Source organism: Malurus melanocephalus, unplaced genomic scaffold (genome assembly GCF_030028575.1).
Source record: "Malurus melanocephalus ecotype Western Australia unplaced genomic scaffold, MMel_1.1 scaffold_153, whole genome shotgun sequence".
NCBI lineage: Eukaryota > Metazoa > Chordata > Aves > Passeriformes > Maluridae > Malurus > Malurus melanocephalus.
In genome coordinates this window covers 1,186,454-1,206,457 of record NW_026623385.1, presented here as the reverse complement: position 1 = coordinate 1,206,457, position 20,004 = coordinate 1,186,454, and the positions used below count along the sequence as shown (strand labels likewise).

At 33.8% G+C, this 20,004-nt stretch overlaps 1 protein-coding gene across 2 annotated transcripts in view; it reads left to right on the top strand.

Moving 5' to 3' along the window:
* Nucleotides 1-20,004, top strand: part of NCAM2 (neural cell adhesion molecule 2) — a 132,438-nt gene that overhangs the window by 54,043 nt on the left and 58,391 nt on the right. For both annotated transcript variants that reach the window (XM_057371676.1, XM_057371677.1), the window contains exons 11-13: nt 7,143-7,330; nt 7,988-8,084; nt 17,019-17,192. In XM_057371676.1, coding sequence (XP_057227659.1) covers nt 7,143-7,330; nt 7,988-8,084; nt 17,019-17,192 — 459 coding nt within the window. The remainder of the gene's footprint in view (nt 1-7,142; nt 7,331-7,987; nt 8,085-17,018; nt 17,193-20,004) is intronic.

The window sequence follows — 20,004 nt, the reverse complement described above, 5'->3', positions numbered from 1 at the left end:
TGCTAGCTACTTTTCTCTTAATAGTAGAACACAATTTTGAATGAACAAAATAATTCGGGTTTTATTTTGTTTCACTTCAAATAATTTAGTCATTAATAGGTATATATATGCCTCAACATCTTTTCTTACTGTCATAAATTTTCACATATGCAATTGTGAAAAGTAAAGGTAGAAAATAAAAGGAAAAAAAACAAAGAAGAATTTTCTGATGCTTCCCTTACGATGGTTCTACTTTATGAGTTACTCTTACAGGCTAAAAATGTTAAATATTTAGAGTGATAATTAATGTGATAAATTTTAAATAGCTTCACAAGTATCTTCATGCTATATAAAATGTAATTTATTTTACACAATGCCTGACCCATGAATGAAAAAGAGGCAACATGGCCTTTTCCCTTTCTACACCTTCAAGACAGMTCCATGAGAGCAGAACCAAGATGTCTGTGTATAATGAAGAAAATAATCAAGTGGTGTAAGAGTGGTGCTGAATATTTGAAACTTGAACAATATAGTTTTCAGAGATTTTATTTGTTGCTTTCTGGACAGYACTGCATGTAAAAATTAAGTAAAGCATTGAAAATGCTGAGCCCTTGTTCCATACAGCAACAATTATGATTAGGGAATATACGAGAGAGAGACAGAGAGGCGTTAGGGAGTGGAAGGATGATATTAACAAGGAGTCAAGCTGTGGAGGTAAGGATGACAGTGAGAAAATATGGAAGGTAAAGGCTGGATTTTGTTCTGAAAATGTGACACATAGGACAGGAAGAAAGATGGGGTGAGGATCTTGGTTTGTGAAAGGCGTTGTAGGTTTCACTTCTGCCTGTGAAAGAATTATGTAATTTAATACTTGATGGAGAAGTCAGACCGTACAAAATTATTCCAGTAATTCTGTCCTGGAGTACATGTAACTGTTGAAAATTTGGTACAAATTGCCACCATTTAAGAATAAYGTGTAAACAATTGGCAGCACCTGATAATTTCATTACTAAAATGAAAATTTCCACTGGAGAGATCTGTAGGGGGARCCTTCCTGTCCAAGACCTGATGGCCAGTGTTGGTGATTTGCAGGCACAMATAATGATTGAATAGACATATGCAAACAGTTTATTATATCACATTTATCATGTTTATTACATCACTAATGTCACACTTAGCTTATTTTACCTATGTTTTGTTTGTAATTTCTTCTCTTAATTTAACTAGGTAATTTTAGAAAGATGTATCAATTCACAGCAGGCATTTCTATGAAATCAAAATTACTTGGGGCTTTAGTCTGGCTTGTTTTGGTTTGTTTTTATTTGTTTTTTGTTTCCTTTTTTTTTCCTTTTTATTTTTAATAAACATAAATTCCTTAATGTCAAGTGAAAATCAAAGAAAAATAGGTACATTGAATTTCTGCAACCCTAGCAGCACCAAGAACCCAAACCATAGATGCATTTGTTGCCCACCATTACTTAAGGTGCAATTATCAACATGGTTTTGCATCTAGCAAAAAGTATCTTCTAAAAATGGAACAATTGGTGTGTTTTTTGAATAATAAAAACAATATCCYAGTCAACATTTTCAGGAACTAGTGCTTCTTGCCAGTAGGAGGAGGCTCTTACTGTTCATAAAATGTAGAATCAGTTGATAGTGCATCATACTATTGAATATTAATGTCATATTGTAATGAATTTTGAGGGAAACTAAGGTTGGGGCGGGAGAAAGGAAATATTACTGAGTGTTGTTTTCTGCACTTGCTGTGAAAGAAACATGTACCTCTCAAAAACTTTGAAATCATGGGGTGGATTTTGGGAAAAAAAGRCCCCTCTGGTTTCAGCTAATAATCATGGCAACTTGAAATATGATGAGTTTCATTTGCTTTTCTCTTTGGAAATTCCCTATGCAGGTCTTGCATATTTTTCATTACAGCCACATGATTGTGATAGCAGCAATAAAGTGGAAGTTAGTAATCCTGAAGTTACCCAATTTCTATCTTTTAAGGGTGATTACTGATTAAAATATAATCACTTTACCACATTTTTAAAGTCTTTCTAATATTATTTCTTCTTGCAAATGAGTCTATGACAGTTATTGTACTTGTCTACAGAAGTTCTTCTACTGTATATCCAAGGAAGAACTATTCATCTTAAAACGTTAACTATTGAAAAAGTCATGAGGGAGAAAATACAAGAGAAAGATAGATGGCTGTTAACTAAATTGTGGCAGAGTTACAAAAAATTGAGGCACTTTTACAGGATTGATTGCAAGGACATGACTAGATTTGCCAGAGGATGTGGTTTATTAAAGTCCTTGATGATGGGAAACTTAYGCCAGCATTAATCATCTTAGAGAGAAGCTTCCAATAATATACTGCAGGAAATGTCCCAGTGTCTTAGACCTGACAATCTGTCACATWTTTTTATTATGTGCTCCTGGGGAACAAATAACCAAAAGTTTGAAAACCCATGTTCTTAAATTAAGAAGTGCAAATCTGATTCTGCACAGCAGTTTTCCATTACAGTTGTCTGGAGCCATGTACTGAATCAGGTAATTTGCTGTATCTAATTTTGTGTATGACACCAAACATACACAGCTGCATCTTTGACATCCTTAATTTAATTACCTTCTGGACAAGGCAGGTGATGTATTAGTCTGTTTTTGAACCACTGTTCCTGGACATTATAACTAACAAGGATACCTAAATGCTAGAGATAGCTTTCGGGTCAGAATTTKCTTCTCTTCAATAATCCTCTTACGCAGGTTGTCCAGAACTCATTCTAATTGGAGTGCTGACCTGTCAGTTTCTTTCTTGTTTGGAAAAATGAAGAGCTTGAATTTAGCTAATGCCATAACATTAACTACTACATTAACTACTCTAAAATGTCAYTCAAAATTTATAATTTCTTACACAATCCTACTCCCATAGAACAGTTCAGTTTAATTTTATATTTTTGTGATGTAGTCTTTATTCCTTCAAGGCATCTTTTTCATTTGGACTGCCTCATCTCTCCAAAATAATACTGGATCTTTCATAGTTGAAYCTTAAAATCTTGTGAGCTTTATCACACCCTGGGYTGYATCCAAAGCCCSGTGGCCAGCAGGTCRRGAGAAGTGATTCTGCCCCTCTGCMCACCTTTTGTAAGGCCCCCACCTGCAGTGCTGCATCCAGCTCTGGGACATCAAATGCAGGAAGGACATGGACCTGCTGGATCAGGTCTAGGGGAGGGTCATAAAGGTAGAAAGCTGGAGCAGTGCAGCCATGGAGACARGCTGAGAGAATTGGGGTTGAGAAACCTGGAGAAGAGAAGGCTCCAAGGACACATTCGCTGCCTTTCAGTGTGCAAAGGGGGCTTATAAGAGAAACTTTTTACCTGTAGCAATAGCACAAGGACAGTGGTTTAAAACTGAGAGAGAATTTTTCTAAATCAGATTTTAGGAAGAAATTTTTTTTAGTGTGAGGGTGATGAGGCACTAGAACAKGTTTTCCAGWGAAGCCCTGGCTGTCCCATGCCTGGRTGGATGGGAATTTGAGCAMCCTGGGATAGTAGGTGTTCCTACCCATGGCAGGCATTTGGAACTGGGTGATCTTTAAGGTCCTTTCCAAACTGAGCTGTTMCATTATATTGTGTGCCTGTATTAACACATTGGAATGCTAGCTTTTGTATTTTTTTTTGCATTTTTGGAGGTCTCACTTTGCTTTCAGTAAAGTGCCAAAAGTTTAGATACAAGAAATACATCAGAGTTGATTTTTTTTTTAATTTTAATTTTTTTTTATTTTATTTTAGTGGAGGTTGTTCAAGCTCCTGCTTCTACTTATCTGTTTAGAATTCTTGTATGTCATCTTGACTGGTAATACTTTATGTAAAAAAAGCTTAAAAGAAACCGTTCATTTGCACCCTGCATTGATTTTTGTCAGGTGCAAATGAATTCTGAGTTACATAGAAGATRAGCAGAGCACGTTATTTATTTTTAATGGCTTTAAATTTCTAACTGATTTCCATTGAATCTTTTCTTTTTAAGCATTAGTTATATTGCATTTAAAGAAGCTTAACATATGTAAACMAATCAGAACAGCTTCTCATTTCTACTTGGTTTGACTTCATTTTCAGTTGATGGAATTTTTTGATAAGCATTCTGTTTGGTACTGTAATTTGTTTCTTAGTTATTTTGTAAAACTGGTGGAATCACATTTTGTAGACATATAAAATAGTCAACCTGATGTTTTTAAAGACTTGACTTTAAGGTTTGTAATTTTTCATTCTTTATTTTGTATTAAACATAATATGTGTTTATGTTAGATAAATACTAATTCTGTAACCATTTAAGCATAATAAACTGCAGTTAGAGATGAAGAGCATACAAGAAAAAACAAGTTCTCTTTATAAATCAATTATTCCCTTCCAACTCAATTTTTCAGTTTTTTAAGAAATGTAAACGATCATTTATTTGTACTGTAAAAAGAAAATCTTTTCCAGACTTATTTTCTTTATGTAAAACATTACTCCAGGCATGTTAGTGTGTTCCTGACTAGGAAATCAAAAATGACTGCTTTAAAATAATTCCTCTGAATCAAGTCATTAGCACAGTCCTCTTCCTTTTGCTATACTGGAGCTCTGCAAAACCTTTTTACCCTGGCTTTTTAGCCAGAAGGAAATTACAAAGCTTTTTTTTGGGGGGAGGGGGGGAAYGCTTTACAATCTTGAGTTGTTTATTTGGGGAATATTGTGAATATATTTATTTAACAGACTTTTAGTCTTATTTTTGTTTTGTTACGTTTATGCCWGTTAGTACCTGTAGTCTGGTATAGATGGTACTCCATAACTTACCTATTCTTTTAAAATAYAAACAAATACTATGGTCACTCAAAATCTACTTTAAAAAGAGAGAAAAGTATGAATTGGAAGTCCCTCTTCTCTTAAATTATTTTATCTGCAGTGTAGAAGTGTGCYCTATTTCTCTAAGTCTTAAAATATGAGTTTGACATCTGTATTCAAATCATCAGAGAGCATCAAATTACACAGTATTATTTAGGAAGGAAGGTTACTCAGATTCAGAATATCTTTTAGTCTTCAGTATTCTTGCCATTGATCATTAATGGAATGAACTTATCCTGAGAAATTGCACATTGGGAGGAGACACATCTTACATAGAATGTGTCATGAAATAACTTCATTTGGAGCCTCATGAACACTCTGATGAGATTTTTGATCTATGTGTTGACCATTTTATTGATCCATCTATTGMACAGGCAGAAATCAGTTTGTAGAGTTTCCCTTCAAGTGATTCAAAACATGAACTCCATTTTCARAGGAAAAGCAGGGGCTCTGGCCCTTGGTGTTCTGAGATTCCTGACTGTACCTAACCACAAAACACTCTTGTGCAGTTTGCTTTTTCCTCATATGCCCCACTAGTGTGAGATGTCACACTGAAAACTCTTTGATAATCTGTTCTTTGCATTAAACTGTTCAGCCGATGAAATATGGGGKTATTTAAGGGTCTGTGAAAATCGAGATCACTAGAATTACTTATTGAAACATGTGGAGCTCCTGTGTCTGGTAAATAAATTCATAGCCAGGCAGGCTTTACTTATTTAGATGGAAATGCTTGTTTTTCTACAAAAATAAGGGCTGAACAGTTATTAAAGGAGATGCTGCTGGCCTTGAGCAATGCAGCAGCTTTGATCTGTACTTTAAAACATCCATTGATAACAGTTCTTTCTGCTCAAAGCCTGTATGCCCACATGCAGCAGCAGCACATGTCATCAAAAAGTTGTGCTTTTCCACAAAAACAAACAGAGAAAGAAGCTGAAAATGTGCAATTCAGAGGAAAAGAAAAAGTTGTTTCTAATCATTCCTGAAGCTAAATTTTACTTCATACTTAAAGATGCTCAGTTCTGGTCTCCGATAGACCTATTAGGATATTTCTTGCCCGAAATTTAACTATATGTTTTTCAGAGACATGTCTGAAAACCTTTAGGAGATGTTTATGGATGGAAATATTTATCAAAATAAAAATATATACATATATATCTCAGGTATTAAAAAGAGATACCATGGCAACAGCTGTAACTGATAACTCTCTTTTGGAATTAAAGCACTAAGGGAGTTTCCTTGAGTAAAGAACATTTTTTRTATTCTTAAAAGATTGATAATAATAATAAAAATTAGGAAAAAAAAACCCGAAAAAAATATTTGATAGAAGAAAGCTACTGTTCACCTAAGACATAAGAAGAAGTGGAGGGAAAAGGCTGCTCCYTCTCATTTTCTGGAGATTACTAAACTTCCTGCTCTCTAGAGAAACAGTGAGTAGAAAAGCCCTTGTCAGTGACACGGTGGTCTGAAAATYACAGCTAGTTTACAAACCTGCAATTTCCTCTTTTTCAGACTCAGTGTTCAGTTCAATGCCATTTCTAGGCAGGTTTGTTACAAAAACACGCCATCTTTTTACTTGGCTGTAACAAAAATACACCATCTTCTTGCTTGGCTGTAGCTTGACAATTTTATAAGGAACTGATGTAAAGATTGTCCTAAATAGTGTACACACAATACATTTTCTGCAAGTAGGTAGAATATGCTGCAATATTTTTTATATTATCTTGCTATTTTCTAAATGTTTATTCCCACAAATAAACATCTCTCTTTAGGAAGATTTCATAAAGTATCATAAAGTTCCAGTGAGAAATGAGTGAAGTGATAGCACAAGAAAATTGTGGGAGTGAATGTAATTTCTCCATAGCAAAAAAAAAGACACTCTAAAATCAGCACATGAATTGACAATGTATGTTCTGTAGGTCAGCTCCYTTCATCATGCAAGGTTCTTGATGAAGAGTTTCTTATCCTCAAAAGGAAATGCTCTTCCTTATTTCTGAGAGAGTCTTTCAAGGGCCTGATACTGCCTAACGCTAAATATAATTAACAGATATTCTCTTTCACGAGAATGTTGGCTGAAATATTTTTTAGGAGAGGAGAAACCTACCAAGATAAAAGCCCAACAAACAAGGTTGAAGGCTGAATTCAAGGGTGAATACTAACACTTCCATGTTCCACAACAAGCTGCCACAACAATGAATTGGAATTTCTCAGGGAACATGAAAGCTTGGATATCGCTTGTTTTACTAACCCAGTTCATAAACTTGTTCATTACTTCCTTTTTTGCAGATGCTCCAACATTTGTGTCAAATCAAACYGTGTATTACTCTTGGGAAGGCAATCCCATCAATATCAGCTGTGAAGTGATGGCAAATCCATCTGCCTCAGTTCAGTGGAAAAGAGGAAAATTAGTTTTACCTGTAAAAAATACAACACATTTGAAGACCTACAGTACGGGAAGAAAGCTGATTCTTGAGGTAAGGCTTAAAATGGAAATCAGCGTGGTTGCTGAATATAGTTTTGTCCTCAGTTTGGCAGCACTGAGAGTACTTCAGAGTGTATTAAAGGCTTAGACCTAAAATTTAATAAGGAGCAAAAAAAGTTACTTTAAAAAAAGGAGCAAAAACAACAAACAAATGTATATACACTGTTTTATCTACACGTTTCTTATGAGCAGTTGCAAAATAAATCTTACTTGAATGGCTTGTAGCTCAGTTTTCCAACTTGACCTAACAAAAATGTAATTTGCATTTCTTGGAAGTAAATGAATCCGTAATTAGATATGAAACTAAACTATCAAGCTAATAGCAAAAATTGCACTGACTGCCTGGTTGGTGCTTGGTATCTACAAAAAAATTATTAGGGTTTTTTTTAATTATTTAAAGGTGAAATTATAAAGCTGAACAATATCACTATTTTCCATTATTGGATTTCCTCATTTGAAGTTGAGAAGGGGGCGTTAATAATGAAAAAAGTATATTTATCTCTATACTTGGAGAATATACTAGACATGCTGAAGTARAAACACTTCTGCATATTGGTTAAGGAGAACATATTTGAATTTCTGATTTTTTTTTATTTTTAAGTTGTATTTGAATAGTAACTAATATTTACAAAGTGTCTTCATTTTAAAGATTGCCCCCACATCTGACAGTGATTTTGGACGGTATAATTGTACAGCCACAAACAGAATAGGAACAAGATATCAGGAGTATACRCTTAGTCAAGCTGGTAAGTTAAAATTTTGTTTTCTTTCCTTCAAATATTTTTCCTACTTTAATCAAAATTAAGTTCAGACACACTAACCTCTGTTTATTTTATTCCATGGACTGTTTTCAGATAATTTAATTCTCTAAAAGTTGAGTTGCAATATGAAGCAAACTAAACCAGTTCCTTCAGAATATGAATCTTCTTTGGATTTAATTTTAAGGCCTTCTGAAATCTGAAAAAAATTAAATTAGTCTATTTTTCTTCTGCACTCACTACATCCTACATTTGTAACAGTGTTCAGCAGAGAGACATCTGGTTTGCAGGCAGTACAAGTAAGAGAGAATTAAGAAATTTTTTTTTTTCCTTTTTCTCCCTGGTATATTCTTGATAAACCAACAAAGGTCAAAGACTGAAATATTCCAGCAAAGAATTTCTATCTCCATTTGCACTTTTAGGTATTTAAATGTAGAGTTTGACCCAGAGAGCTAGACTGAATTAACTTCAGTGCTGAGACATTCTACACCTTATTATTAGAGAGTGTCTGTGTGGTTTTATGCCCTTCTATTGTTGTTTAGGCAAATAGAAATATCTGACTGCATGTTTACTCTTTGGCAGAAATAACTGTTCACTGACACTAAATGAGAGTTTCTCAGCAGTGCTCTCAATAATGTTTTCTTGTGGAATGGACTAAAGCTCATTCAGCTTTGAGGTCTCCAAGCATTTGGATTTATACAGATGATAATACAAACTGTGCCAACTTTAATGATACCTCTGGAGTTAAAATGCAGTTGACAGCACTAAAGGTACAGCCACACGGAGAGCCCCTTGGGATGTGTTTTTTGGATCATTTTTATCATGTAGCCTCCAGGTTGTCCCCTACTGCCAGACTGGCTGACACATGAAGGAGTTGATAGAAATAATCAAATCCACATTAATTTTTTTTTTTTTTTTTTTTTTTTTTTTTCATTGGGACACATGTATTTCAAATGATTTCGGGTGTTTTAGTTGTAAGCTTTTGGTCTAGTTTTTTGTTGTTTGTTTTGGGTTTTTTTAATGGGAAAATAAACACTTTTGAATCCTACCAGGAGGAATTTTGGGGGAGCATTCCTGAAATGTGTACATCTAGTCATACTATAATATTTCTTTTTGGTTTTGAATAACCATCAAAAGTGCTGAGCTTCCTCAAATAGGAAAATATGGGGTTTAATTTACGAAAATATCAAATTTCTATCGCCTACAGTTTTACATCATTCAGAAGATTCATTACCCTTAATTTTACAACTTTTGGGGTGTTTTAGCTGTGCTGCGATCTTACCTTCCCTTGACAGCTACATTCAACTACTGAAGAAAAAAGGTTTTCTTGAATTCATGAACATAAATAATGGGAAAGGAAAGGAAAATCCCTACTTGCATCCCTCTGGTATCTTACCTCTCAGGAGAGAAAATGCTGAAAAAATATTGTGGTTGCCACGGTGTGSTTTATTTTAATAATTTATGAATTTTCATAAATATGTATATACTTGGGAGAGCATTTCAACAGATATTCTCCAGAAAGTTGTTTTTTTCTCTTTTTGCAGAGCTGGATCTCATCGCAACACATGATACGACAYGATGATTATTTTAGCTATGTATATATCCTCTGCTTTTGTAACTTAATAATTAATCAATCTTAATCAAAAAAATTAGCATAGTTAATTGAAAAAGAACCTATTTTGTCATTTTATTTCAGGAAATTTATGAATGAGCAAACCTGGAAATGCCAGGAAAAACAAATAGCAAACAATAATACTGTTTTGACTTTTTAATGCAGCTGCATCAGAAATATTACTGACACCAGTTTTTCAATGAGGTTAATAATTCTCTACTTTTGCAATGCTTTGCTTTTTTTTTTTTATATTTTTCTGGCATTTCTTCAGAAAATTCAATGAACACTTAAAAATATGTATGATGAACACTTAAAAATATGCATTATAGTTACAAACATGAGAAGGTTAATCAGGATAAACAGAATTATGGGAAGACATAATGTAAAGAATGAGCTATATGTGGATATTCTATATAATGATATTAAATTCAGAAAAAAAGAAAACCAGGTTTTTTAGTAGTGATAATGAACAGGGCTGGAAGCACTGGGTTTGGGGTGTCACTGTGGATTGCTGTGCACTACTTACAGTAGTGAAAYGCTTAATATTCAGTATCCTGAAAAACTGGTATTTTTTAACATTTGCCTCTAAATRGACTTTGTTTTTGGAATAAAAACCCAACTATGTAGTTCACTTTACAAGTTTTGTATTTAAACTGGCATCAGCTGTACATTGAAAATAATCAAGGAGATGGAGAACAAAGCCATTAAAGTAATTGCAGGTATAAGATATCGAATGCAACATTCTCCCTGGTTTTATTACCTCGGTCACTTTCACTCTGGTTTATTAGGAAGGCCTAATGATTGATATTTTCGATATTAAAGCTTATAAAATCCTTCTATGTATTTCAATGCAGCCTGGATTGCCTTCTGGCTTTGATTGTAAATACAACTGCTGGGGTGTAGAATACTTTTTAAAAGGCTCTGTCAGGGAAAAATAAATATAATTCCTAGCTGGGAGTCAGTATTAAGTAAAGTAAGCTGCTAGAGTAAATTTGATCACAAATAATGATCATTTTACTGAATAGTTTTCTCTTTAAAATCTGCAGAAATTTCTTGTTCCTTCATATTTTGTTCCATTTCCTGCTTTGCTGGATTTCAGCAGAATCAAACGACCTTTTTTTTTTTTTTTTTTTTTTTTTAATTTTTTGCTGCTTAGAAAGTGATCATACTGTCACAATTCCATTATCTTTATTCCTTTTGCATTCCTTAAGAAAATAGGCTTATTGATGATTAAAAAGAGATTTCTTTCAGTATTTATATGTCATTTACAACCATATTTGTATGATAGGAAAGCCATAACTGTTCACTCAGATGATACAGAGCTACTGAATCGGCCTGAATTCCATTTAAACCTTTTGAAAGAAACAACTGAAAAGCTGCAGAGTATTTGAGGTTTCACACTAGAAGGTGCTGTCCAGCTTAGAAAAATCAGAGCTTTTTTGCTGGCTTAATCAGATGTGCTCATGACCTGACTTGTGGTGATCACCTCTTAAAAATAGCATGTGGTTGACCTCCTTTTTCATTATCTGAGCTTTTAAAATGTTATGTGAGTAACATATAGAATATGAAAAGAACCRCAGTCACTTCTAACCACTGCAAATTAATTCCTTCATGTCACAGCCACAACTTGTCTTTTAAAACTTTACTTACACTCCGGTTTTGATCTAGGACAGGCTTAAATTTTGGCAAGCCAGGTCAGCTTGACAGGTTGTCCCAATGGCTCTCAGAACCTGAAGTGAGCACAGATATTCCTAGATTTGTCCAAACCTAGTTGATCCATAGTTTATGTGAAATATCACCATGCAGGGTGCCAGTATGAATTAGAAAAACATTTTTCTGTTTCGCAGAGGTCTCAGTATCMTTATTTTTATTATTTAATGTAGGTAAATAGAAAATCATGTGGCCATCAGTAGTTTAGGTCTATGCTATTGGAATAGGTAATTTAATGTCTTATGGTAAGTTTTAAGGTTGTCACACATAGCAAAACTAAGTTTTCCAAGGTTTCTCTTTCTTTTTTTTTTTTTTTTTTTTTTTTTTTTTTTTTTTTTAATGCAGATTTTGTACATAGCTGGATGTATAGCTGGGCTGAATCTAGAGTTCTAAAAAGTAAACCGGTATTTATTTCTAAGGCTCTCATAGCTTTACTTATCCTAGGCTTTCCCCTACTTCCTTTTTTTTCTGGGATGGCATAGGGTTTAAAAGTCCTGCTTTTAAATAGGGACTTTTCACTAGACCAGATGCTACATCTCCTGTAGCTGTATGATTTATCTGTTTCCTTTCCACAGGAATATTACAGGGAATTAAAAAAACAAACAATGATGTCATTAGATACTGAGAACTCCTGCTCCACTTCATTGAATTAGATATTCTTTAAGCATCCTGTGCATGCTGAAAATCAGTGAAGATGGGAAATAACGATAAMAAAAGAAAATGAAGACATGGGAAATACAATAATTGAGCTTCACTGAAAATGCATCCTGTAACCTGTTTTATGGAAAAAAGTCATGTTCAAAATACGATAAGGCTGATTGATTACTAACAAAGACTACAATATCAAATTTAGAAGTTTATTAGTCTGGAGTTTTGGTGCCAGAACTTTACTAGTGCCTAATGGATGTTTTTGTTTTTTTTTTTCTTTTTTCTCCAAGTATTTGCATTTCCATAGAGGTGAAAGAAACTCAAAGGAGTAGGACCTAATTTTCCCTGGAGAACAGTATAATGAAAAAAGAAAATCGTGTTCTTCCAAAAGTCTGTTCATTTCCTAAAAATATAGACAGACCTAAAATCTCACTTGCTCTTCTAAAACTTGCCATTGACATCGTAGCAGCCTTAGCTAAATGATTTTTATTTTAAAAAGAACCAAGCAGCAACATATTTGCAGTTAGCAATGTGTGAAACTATCTACATGGCAGCAGTGTTTTGCTTTGTGTGCATGTGTCTTATTCTAATTCATTATTTATGTATTTATTTCCTAGCTGTGGTTGTGTTTAATAACCTAATACTTATTTTTCCAGAACTCCCAGAAATCTGGTAAAAGAAACCTGTGCAGATTTAATATTGATTTTTTTCTCCATTCTAAGGATGTTCAAGAACAAACTATTTCATAGAGATTTTTGACTCCAAAAATCTAGTCCCCAGCCTCATCTCTTTCCTTGCCAGGGTTCTGGTGCTGCTCAGATTCAGCATTTAGACAGAGTTATTTCCAGTSAATATATGTGCCAGATGTACAGAGACAGGGAAGGCTGGAGAGCTGCAGTAGGAACAAACTGATGGGAGACAAGAGCTAACTGGAAAATCAATCTCTGAGCCTGCTACCCAWTCTCCCTGCACCAGTTCCTTTTCTCTGTTTGTGCCAGGACTGCTCAACTCTGAGAAGGAAAGTTATTTTCTTTCATAAAGCTATCAAAGAATAGCTTGAAAAGGAAATCCTCAGTGATAAAAACTGTTCATTTATTGAACAGGTTTGGTCATAAATRTAGGAGACTTGAAAGGCCATTTACACATCAGTGGAGATAAATGTGTACTCGTAATTCTGTGTGTACTTCTCCATCAGCTGTGATACTGGTTTTGAAACCAAACCAATGCTGCTTAATTAGGCCATTCTATCACAAAGTTCATTAGTGCAAACCAGCATTATGTGCTGAGTACAAAATACATAAAACRCAATTTTATGCCTACTGTTTGGGGATACTTTTTGATTTTATTTGATTCTTTAACATCATACATGAATACAGTAACATTGAACAGAGCTGAGGAAAGAAAAAGTTGATTAAATGTCTGACACTATTGGGGTCTTTTTATGTCTTTAATTAAAAAGTTGAACTTGTGATGAATTATCTCRTTTTGACAGCAGTACAATGACAAAACCAGATAGCAGTAGGCATTCTAAGAAAGTATTCTGGAATTTTTGCTATCACTGAGTGATCTTTAGATCATAGAAAGTAAATCCTGTGCATTTTCTGCTACACAGTCCTTCAGCTTATATCTRTAACAGTATATGAATTAGTCATCACTGCCTGGAGTTAAACTCCTCTAAGATTCATTTTGTTGGTTGTTTTTAGAAGGAAAAAGAAGAGGAAACATCCACAGCTCTCTCCTTCCAGGCACAGACTTCAGAATGCACAACATTGCAAATTATTCTTCACTCCTGCTAAACATTGATCCAAAAGCCTTGCAATTCTAACATGAAATTCATGGCAATGCTCCCAGTAATTGCAGCTGACAGGGTACAGCTCAAATGCTGGAATGCTTAGCTGGATCAGGACCAGAAGGCTGTATACCTTGTATGATCAAATTCATACTCATTAGAGAACTGCAGAATTAGATTCAGTTCATTATGCTGTTATTGATCTTCTTTGGGGAAAAAAAGTTATGGATTTGCCTAGATGGAAAGAGATAGTAGTTATTTTATAATATCTTAATGGTATTGCTAGTATTTGGTTTTGGTTTTCACTAGGGAAATTTGTCTCCTGCTATATTTTCTTCAGGTGATTCACCCTTTTCCTAACAACTGATAGAATTCAACTCTGAAAACTGCATAAAACTYACCTGCATGTGTGGGTGGCTTGGAATGTGGGATGCATATTTAAAATAGTTTTATGGATATATTTTGCACTTCAATGAGTTCTAAACATATTACATTGTGCTAGATATGCAAAATACCATCCTGGGTTTTCAAAGGAGCTTCGTTTCATGCTTATTACCAACTGGAATCATCTTTGTTTGGCAGAAATTATACTTRAATTTCCAGTAGAGAACATAAGGTTCTTCCTGAAGGATTTAATCTTTCCTATGCCATGCTTGTTATAGTTAACCATACACAGGCATTAACACACAAAGAAAAGAGGTTTTCTTAACATTTGGAAAGTCAAGAACAGAGTGGGTATGTAAATAACATATTGTTGTTTCATAACATTGACCAAATAATTGTTTTGATGCAAACAGAAACACCAGTGAATTGCCTTATTAAAATATCATCCATAAACTCACATTAAAAGAGCATAAATTAATTAGATATTCATTAATTMATCCCCTCAATATTTGTTTGTTTCATTTTTGAACTCTTTTAAAAAAGAGAAAACAAATTTTAAGATGTTTTGAAGCAATTTATAATTCTGTAGGTATCCACAGCCACTTTTAGCTTGCAATTAAAAGCAAAAATCATTAATCTTCCATACTGAATGTTGGCATTCATCTTCTTAAGTGCTGGTATCCACTTCACTCACACAGTGCCATTCTGCTTCAGTATGGCTGTCCTGGATTGCTYTGCTGGGATTCTTACCCTGTATTTTTACCACTCCTCTCTGAACCAGCATTTGAGCTCAGGAGAGAAGGAATCTGTAAACAGAATGGTGCTTATGTGTTTAATTACTCTATTGGGGGGAAAAGTAATAATTTCTCTCAGATTTAATGAGAATCTGAAGGAAGGGGGTCGGTCCCAAGGTGKTTCTAATCCTCAGCCTCCTCTGATTTTGGGATCAACACTTACTTAGCAATTAACTCATATAAATCATTCTTCTTCTATGTAATCACATGTAAATCTGCCTGGTTTTATGAACATAATTTCTCTTTTCTAAAAATCCCCAACTTTTGATCAGTTTAGAAGACCCAAACACAAGGCTGTGTTCTCACAGATGCAAAACAGACTGGTTACATTTGGTCATGTTCTATCTGATAATGAATCTTCAGCCCCTTTGTTAGAGTAAAAATTTCGGGCAAAATCCCAGATCCTGATGAATGTTTCCTGGAATAAGAAAGGATTTGAATCTCTCAAGCTGAGACTTGAATTCTTGAATTCTACTAAAATCTGTAATATTGTGGATTCAGATAATTGTGTCATTGAGTAAAAGATATTACAATTGTTCATCCATAAAAATGAATCTCTGCTGGTTTTAACCCAATGAACACCAAGAATTGGAGGTTTCAGGAGACCTGGAATCAGAAATGCCACCTGTAAAAGRTATGATACCAGTGTTAGACACTCAAGGCTGACCACTGATAGAGATTATATTCTGGAAAAATAATTAAGTTTCTGATAATCAAAAGGTTATACAAATCAGCCCCTTTAGACCAGCTTTAGCATTTCCTTTTCCTGAGAATTTGTGTCTGAATACATAATTCAATCTATTCTTTAATATTTTATAGAAATTTGTGACTCATTTTCATTCAAGTACCAATGCTGAATGAAGATCAGATTGATTCTCTTATTATTYCCACTGTCTGACAGCCTTTGAATACAGACAGTATTTTTTGTAAATGTTTCATTATCCACTAAACAAATTACAGGCTTTGGCTGAAATTCTGGCATGTCCTTACAAAAATATCTTTTTTAACATGGAGACAAAAGCAATGTCAAATCTGGAAGCAGGTATGCAAATCATTTTCAGATGGATCAGWAAAGGAATTCTTCATGGTGTTTCAAAACCCTGATATTCTGTYCACAAAACTGATAATATTCCTAACATTTTCAATATATTTTTTTTTTATAATTATAACACTTTAAAATGTAGTACAATTAAAAAGGGATAGTCTTTTGAATTGTATGTGTTTGATCATAAATTGTAAAAATAATGTAATGTTTCTATTTTTAAAGATTTACTGATTCCAATGTTATTTTTTTGGCTTTGTTTCATATGTAACATTTTGACACCTAAAAACAMCTCCTCTATTTCCATAGATCTTTTCTACTTTGAAAGATATGCTTTTGCTTTTGATTTCAGGGAAAATGTTTCTTTCAACTTATTTTGCAAATTASTTCTTAAACTGAACAGAGAATAGAAACCTTCCATTAGTACATTTTCTTAGCTTGAAATCCAGTCTTTAAAAAAGGCTGTTTTTCATGTTTTCAGCTGTATTTCAGARTTCCATAAAATGGCCAAATTATTTATGCAGTTCTTTGTTATAATCTTATTTAGCAGAATTTAGACTCTGAATGATCTATTTAGCTGTAACTGTTCCTTTTGTTAAATTTGATTTAAAGTTTCTTATTCTCTTTTACRTAATTATACAGTCAACAAACTGTTCTCTTACATTTGACTGTGATGAAATTAGCTATTATAAAAGATCATATTATAAAAAAAAAAAGCAAAATTGGAAAATGTTTTTGCAGTACTTTAACATACAAGGAAATGAATGTGATTTTCTTACAGCTCTGTAGTAGAAAGTTGAAGTTGTTTATCTGATATTATTGCACCATATATAATAATTCTTTCTCCTTTGTAGACTCCAAGGAAGATTTTGTGGGTASATTATCAGCTGCTTAGGTCTGTCTAGTTGCTGCTGATTATGAAACTGTGTTTGTACTTTTTTAGATGTGCCATCAAACCCSTACGGAGTGCGAGTTTTAGAGCTGTCCCAAACCACTGCCAAGGTTTCGTTCAACAAGCCAGATTCACATGGAGGTGTGCCCATCCACCACTACCAAGTGGATGTCAAAGAGGTAGCCTCGGAAACCTGGAAAATAGTTCGCTCCCATGGAGTTCAAAGTAAGTATACACAAAATAAATGGGAATGTTTTAGCTGAGAGGAATGTGCAAGGAAAAGACTGTAAGTATATCTTAACTATTCCTTTGTCTCAGTCCAGCAGCTGTAACTTTGTTAGTGTTATTTATTTATTTATTAGTTATCATTATTTGTAACTGTATTAGTGCAGACCTCTCTCCACCCCTTAAGAAGTTCTGCTATGTTTTAAAAGCCAACCGTTACTTTTTAGTTTTAGAAACCTTTACAMTTATTGTCCATTTTTCATGTCCAGYCGAAAGCCAGCTTTTGAAACTATACATTTCAGAGAGTGCAAATGAGATTGCTTTTGAGAATTTGCATTATGTAGGCAGCCAAATTAATTTTCATTAAATTAATTTTAATTTTTAGTAATCATAATTAAGTTTTAAGTAGGCTGTAATGGAATATTTAATCCTGGCCATTAATTACTGATTTTGACCTGCTTAATAAATTTTCTACATATCTGTTAATATTTGTAATATCTGTTTCAAAAGCATATCTATGATGTTTATTCAACACACATTCCCAAACAAACAAGAATTCTTTAGACCTCTGATGAATTAGGGAGTTTATACAGAGTAATACTARCCCTTGCATCCAAATGTACCCTTTGGTACTTTTAGTGCAAATTAAGGCAGTTCCAACAGTTTTCTGATTAATACTGCAGGAGGTGAAAGGTTTTTCTGCTATCAGCAGTCACAGGAGACAAAAATGTAACAAATAGTGTAGCAAATCTGGTGTGTTATTTCCTTCCCTTTCCTATCCTCATTCTCCTATAACCCTCATTCAAAAATTCTGCACTAAACAGAACACGTTCAAAATTACAGAATTATTTCAAAGAAACACACAATGGATATGTAGCTTCCATGCATTCAAAAACCAGGTTATGAATCTTTATCTTTTGTTTTTCTTAGCCAAACACAGTAACTGTGTGTATAAATGTAGTAATGTTAATCACAGCAACATTCATTTTATTCCAGTATAGCTTGGACTTCTTTCAATACTAGAAGACCTAAAGAAGACAGTGAATTTTCTCTATTTGCAGAGCAGTCACATTAATGGGTATTGGTTTCCTTTCTTTTCATGCTATGTTCCAGACCAAGTTTGAGACTTTTATTCTCATAGCTACATCCTTCAGTGAAATTGCAATGTTTATTTCTGATATGAATTATATCAAATACTAAAACTTGAAGTGACCAGGCTGTGTAGTGGGTTGCAAGGCACTAAATGAGTACAAATCCAGAGCCAATCAGTCAATCATACAGATGCTTAATTTCATTGCAATGCCAGAACAAAACAATAAATTCTCAGTGTTAATTTTGCAGAGCAACATATTCACCTTATTCCCCATAAAACCTTTTTTCTATTATTTCTGTTGATGTGAAGTTTATTAAAATACACTAGAAGAGATGCGKAATTTGACAGACCCTTATTACTAGAGTTGACTGGAGCTGCCTTCAAAAATTCACACTTCCCTTTTGAAAAATCTTTCAGCATTGTGTGTTTTTAGATTGTTGTTCCTTTTGGAGATTTCTGTAATATGAATTGATCTTGAAATCATTTTTGTCCAAGACTTGTTAGAATTCTATGGGAATCTATTCTAAAATTGGGGTACAGTGCAGGTACAAACACCTGCAGTCCATATGTAGTTGTTACCAATATGAGGTTATACATATTGGTTACCAATATGAAGTATTACTCAGGTAAATCCTGAGTATTTAGGATCTCTGCTGGAATACCTACTAATATTAAATATTTCTTTGGCAAAAATCTGTATTACTTGCTGCATGCTGTCTTATTATTTTCCCACATCTCCCTTTGTACAGTTAATTCTCCTTTTTCCCTTGAAAGATTTCAGGGGATGTACCATGTTGCAAGAACATAATTTCCTCTTCATTTCATTGTCCCCTGACTGTGTGCTGAAAGATTTTGTTGGGAAAACAAAATAGGTCACAAAATTTTGGGTGTATTAAAGGTACCTCTAAATAGCATGCATTAGCAACAATTACTCCAAGTGATGACAAAAAACTAGTAAATATTAAAACAACATGAAAAGCTGTCTTGGCCTACGAAGTGTCATGTTGTAAACACATAAATATTGAAAGGACAGTGGGCACTATTAAAAATTAATACTACATTCATAATTAATTCATTATGTTTTTGAAATCTCTACTGATATACCCCTGCATAGAAAGATTSAGATTGTATCTCCTATATGTCTCTGAATTTCTCTCTGAACTGTTCTAGAAATCAAAACCTACTTCAGATGGTCAAATATTTGCTAAACAGAAGATATTTTGTTTTCCTAAGTGTTTTTGAAGCTACATTGTGTAGTTTTAAAGGGAAATCAAAAGTGTCCTGGTTGCATTTATCACCAGTCCCTGCATGCATTGTATAATAAGTTGAAAACTCATGAAAGTTATATTTCTGAAACACTATAGGGAAGTCAAAAAACAAAACATATTACTAAAACCCAGAYGGAACAATCCAGAACAGAAAAAGGTTTTTGCATGTCGAGATGTCAGAAACCAAAATTTTCTTTTTGAAAAAGAAATGCTGCTAAATGTAACTGGAATCTTTCTGGAACATAGAGCCTTTGTTTGTTTCCTGAGCACTTAGAGGGTTTTAATAATTTTTCTGAAACATCTGTTTAAACTTCTCTCCATTTATATTTTAGCCTACTTACAGTGACATATTAAGATAACCTTAAAATATCCTCTCCAAAATCCCTATTTTCTCTTCCTGGAAGATTTTTCAAAGAAGCTTTTATTATCAAGGCTTTTTGGTTTTGGTTGG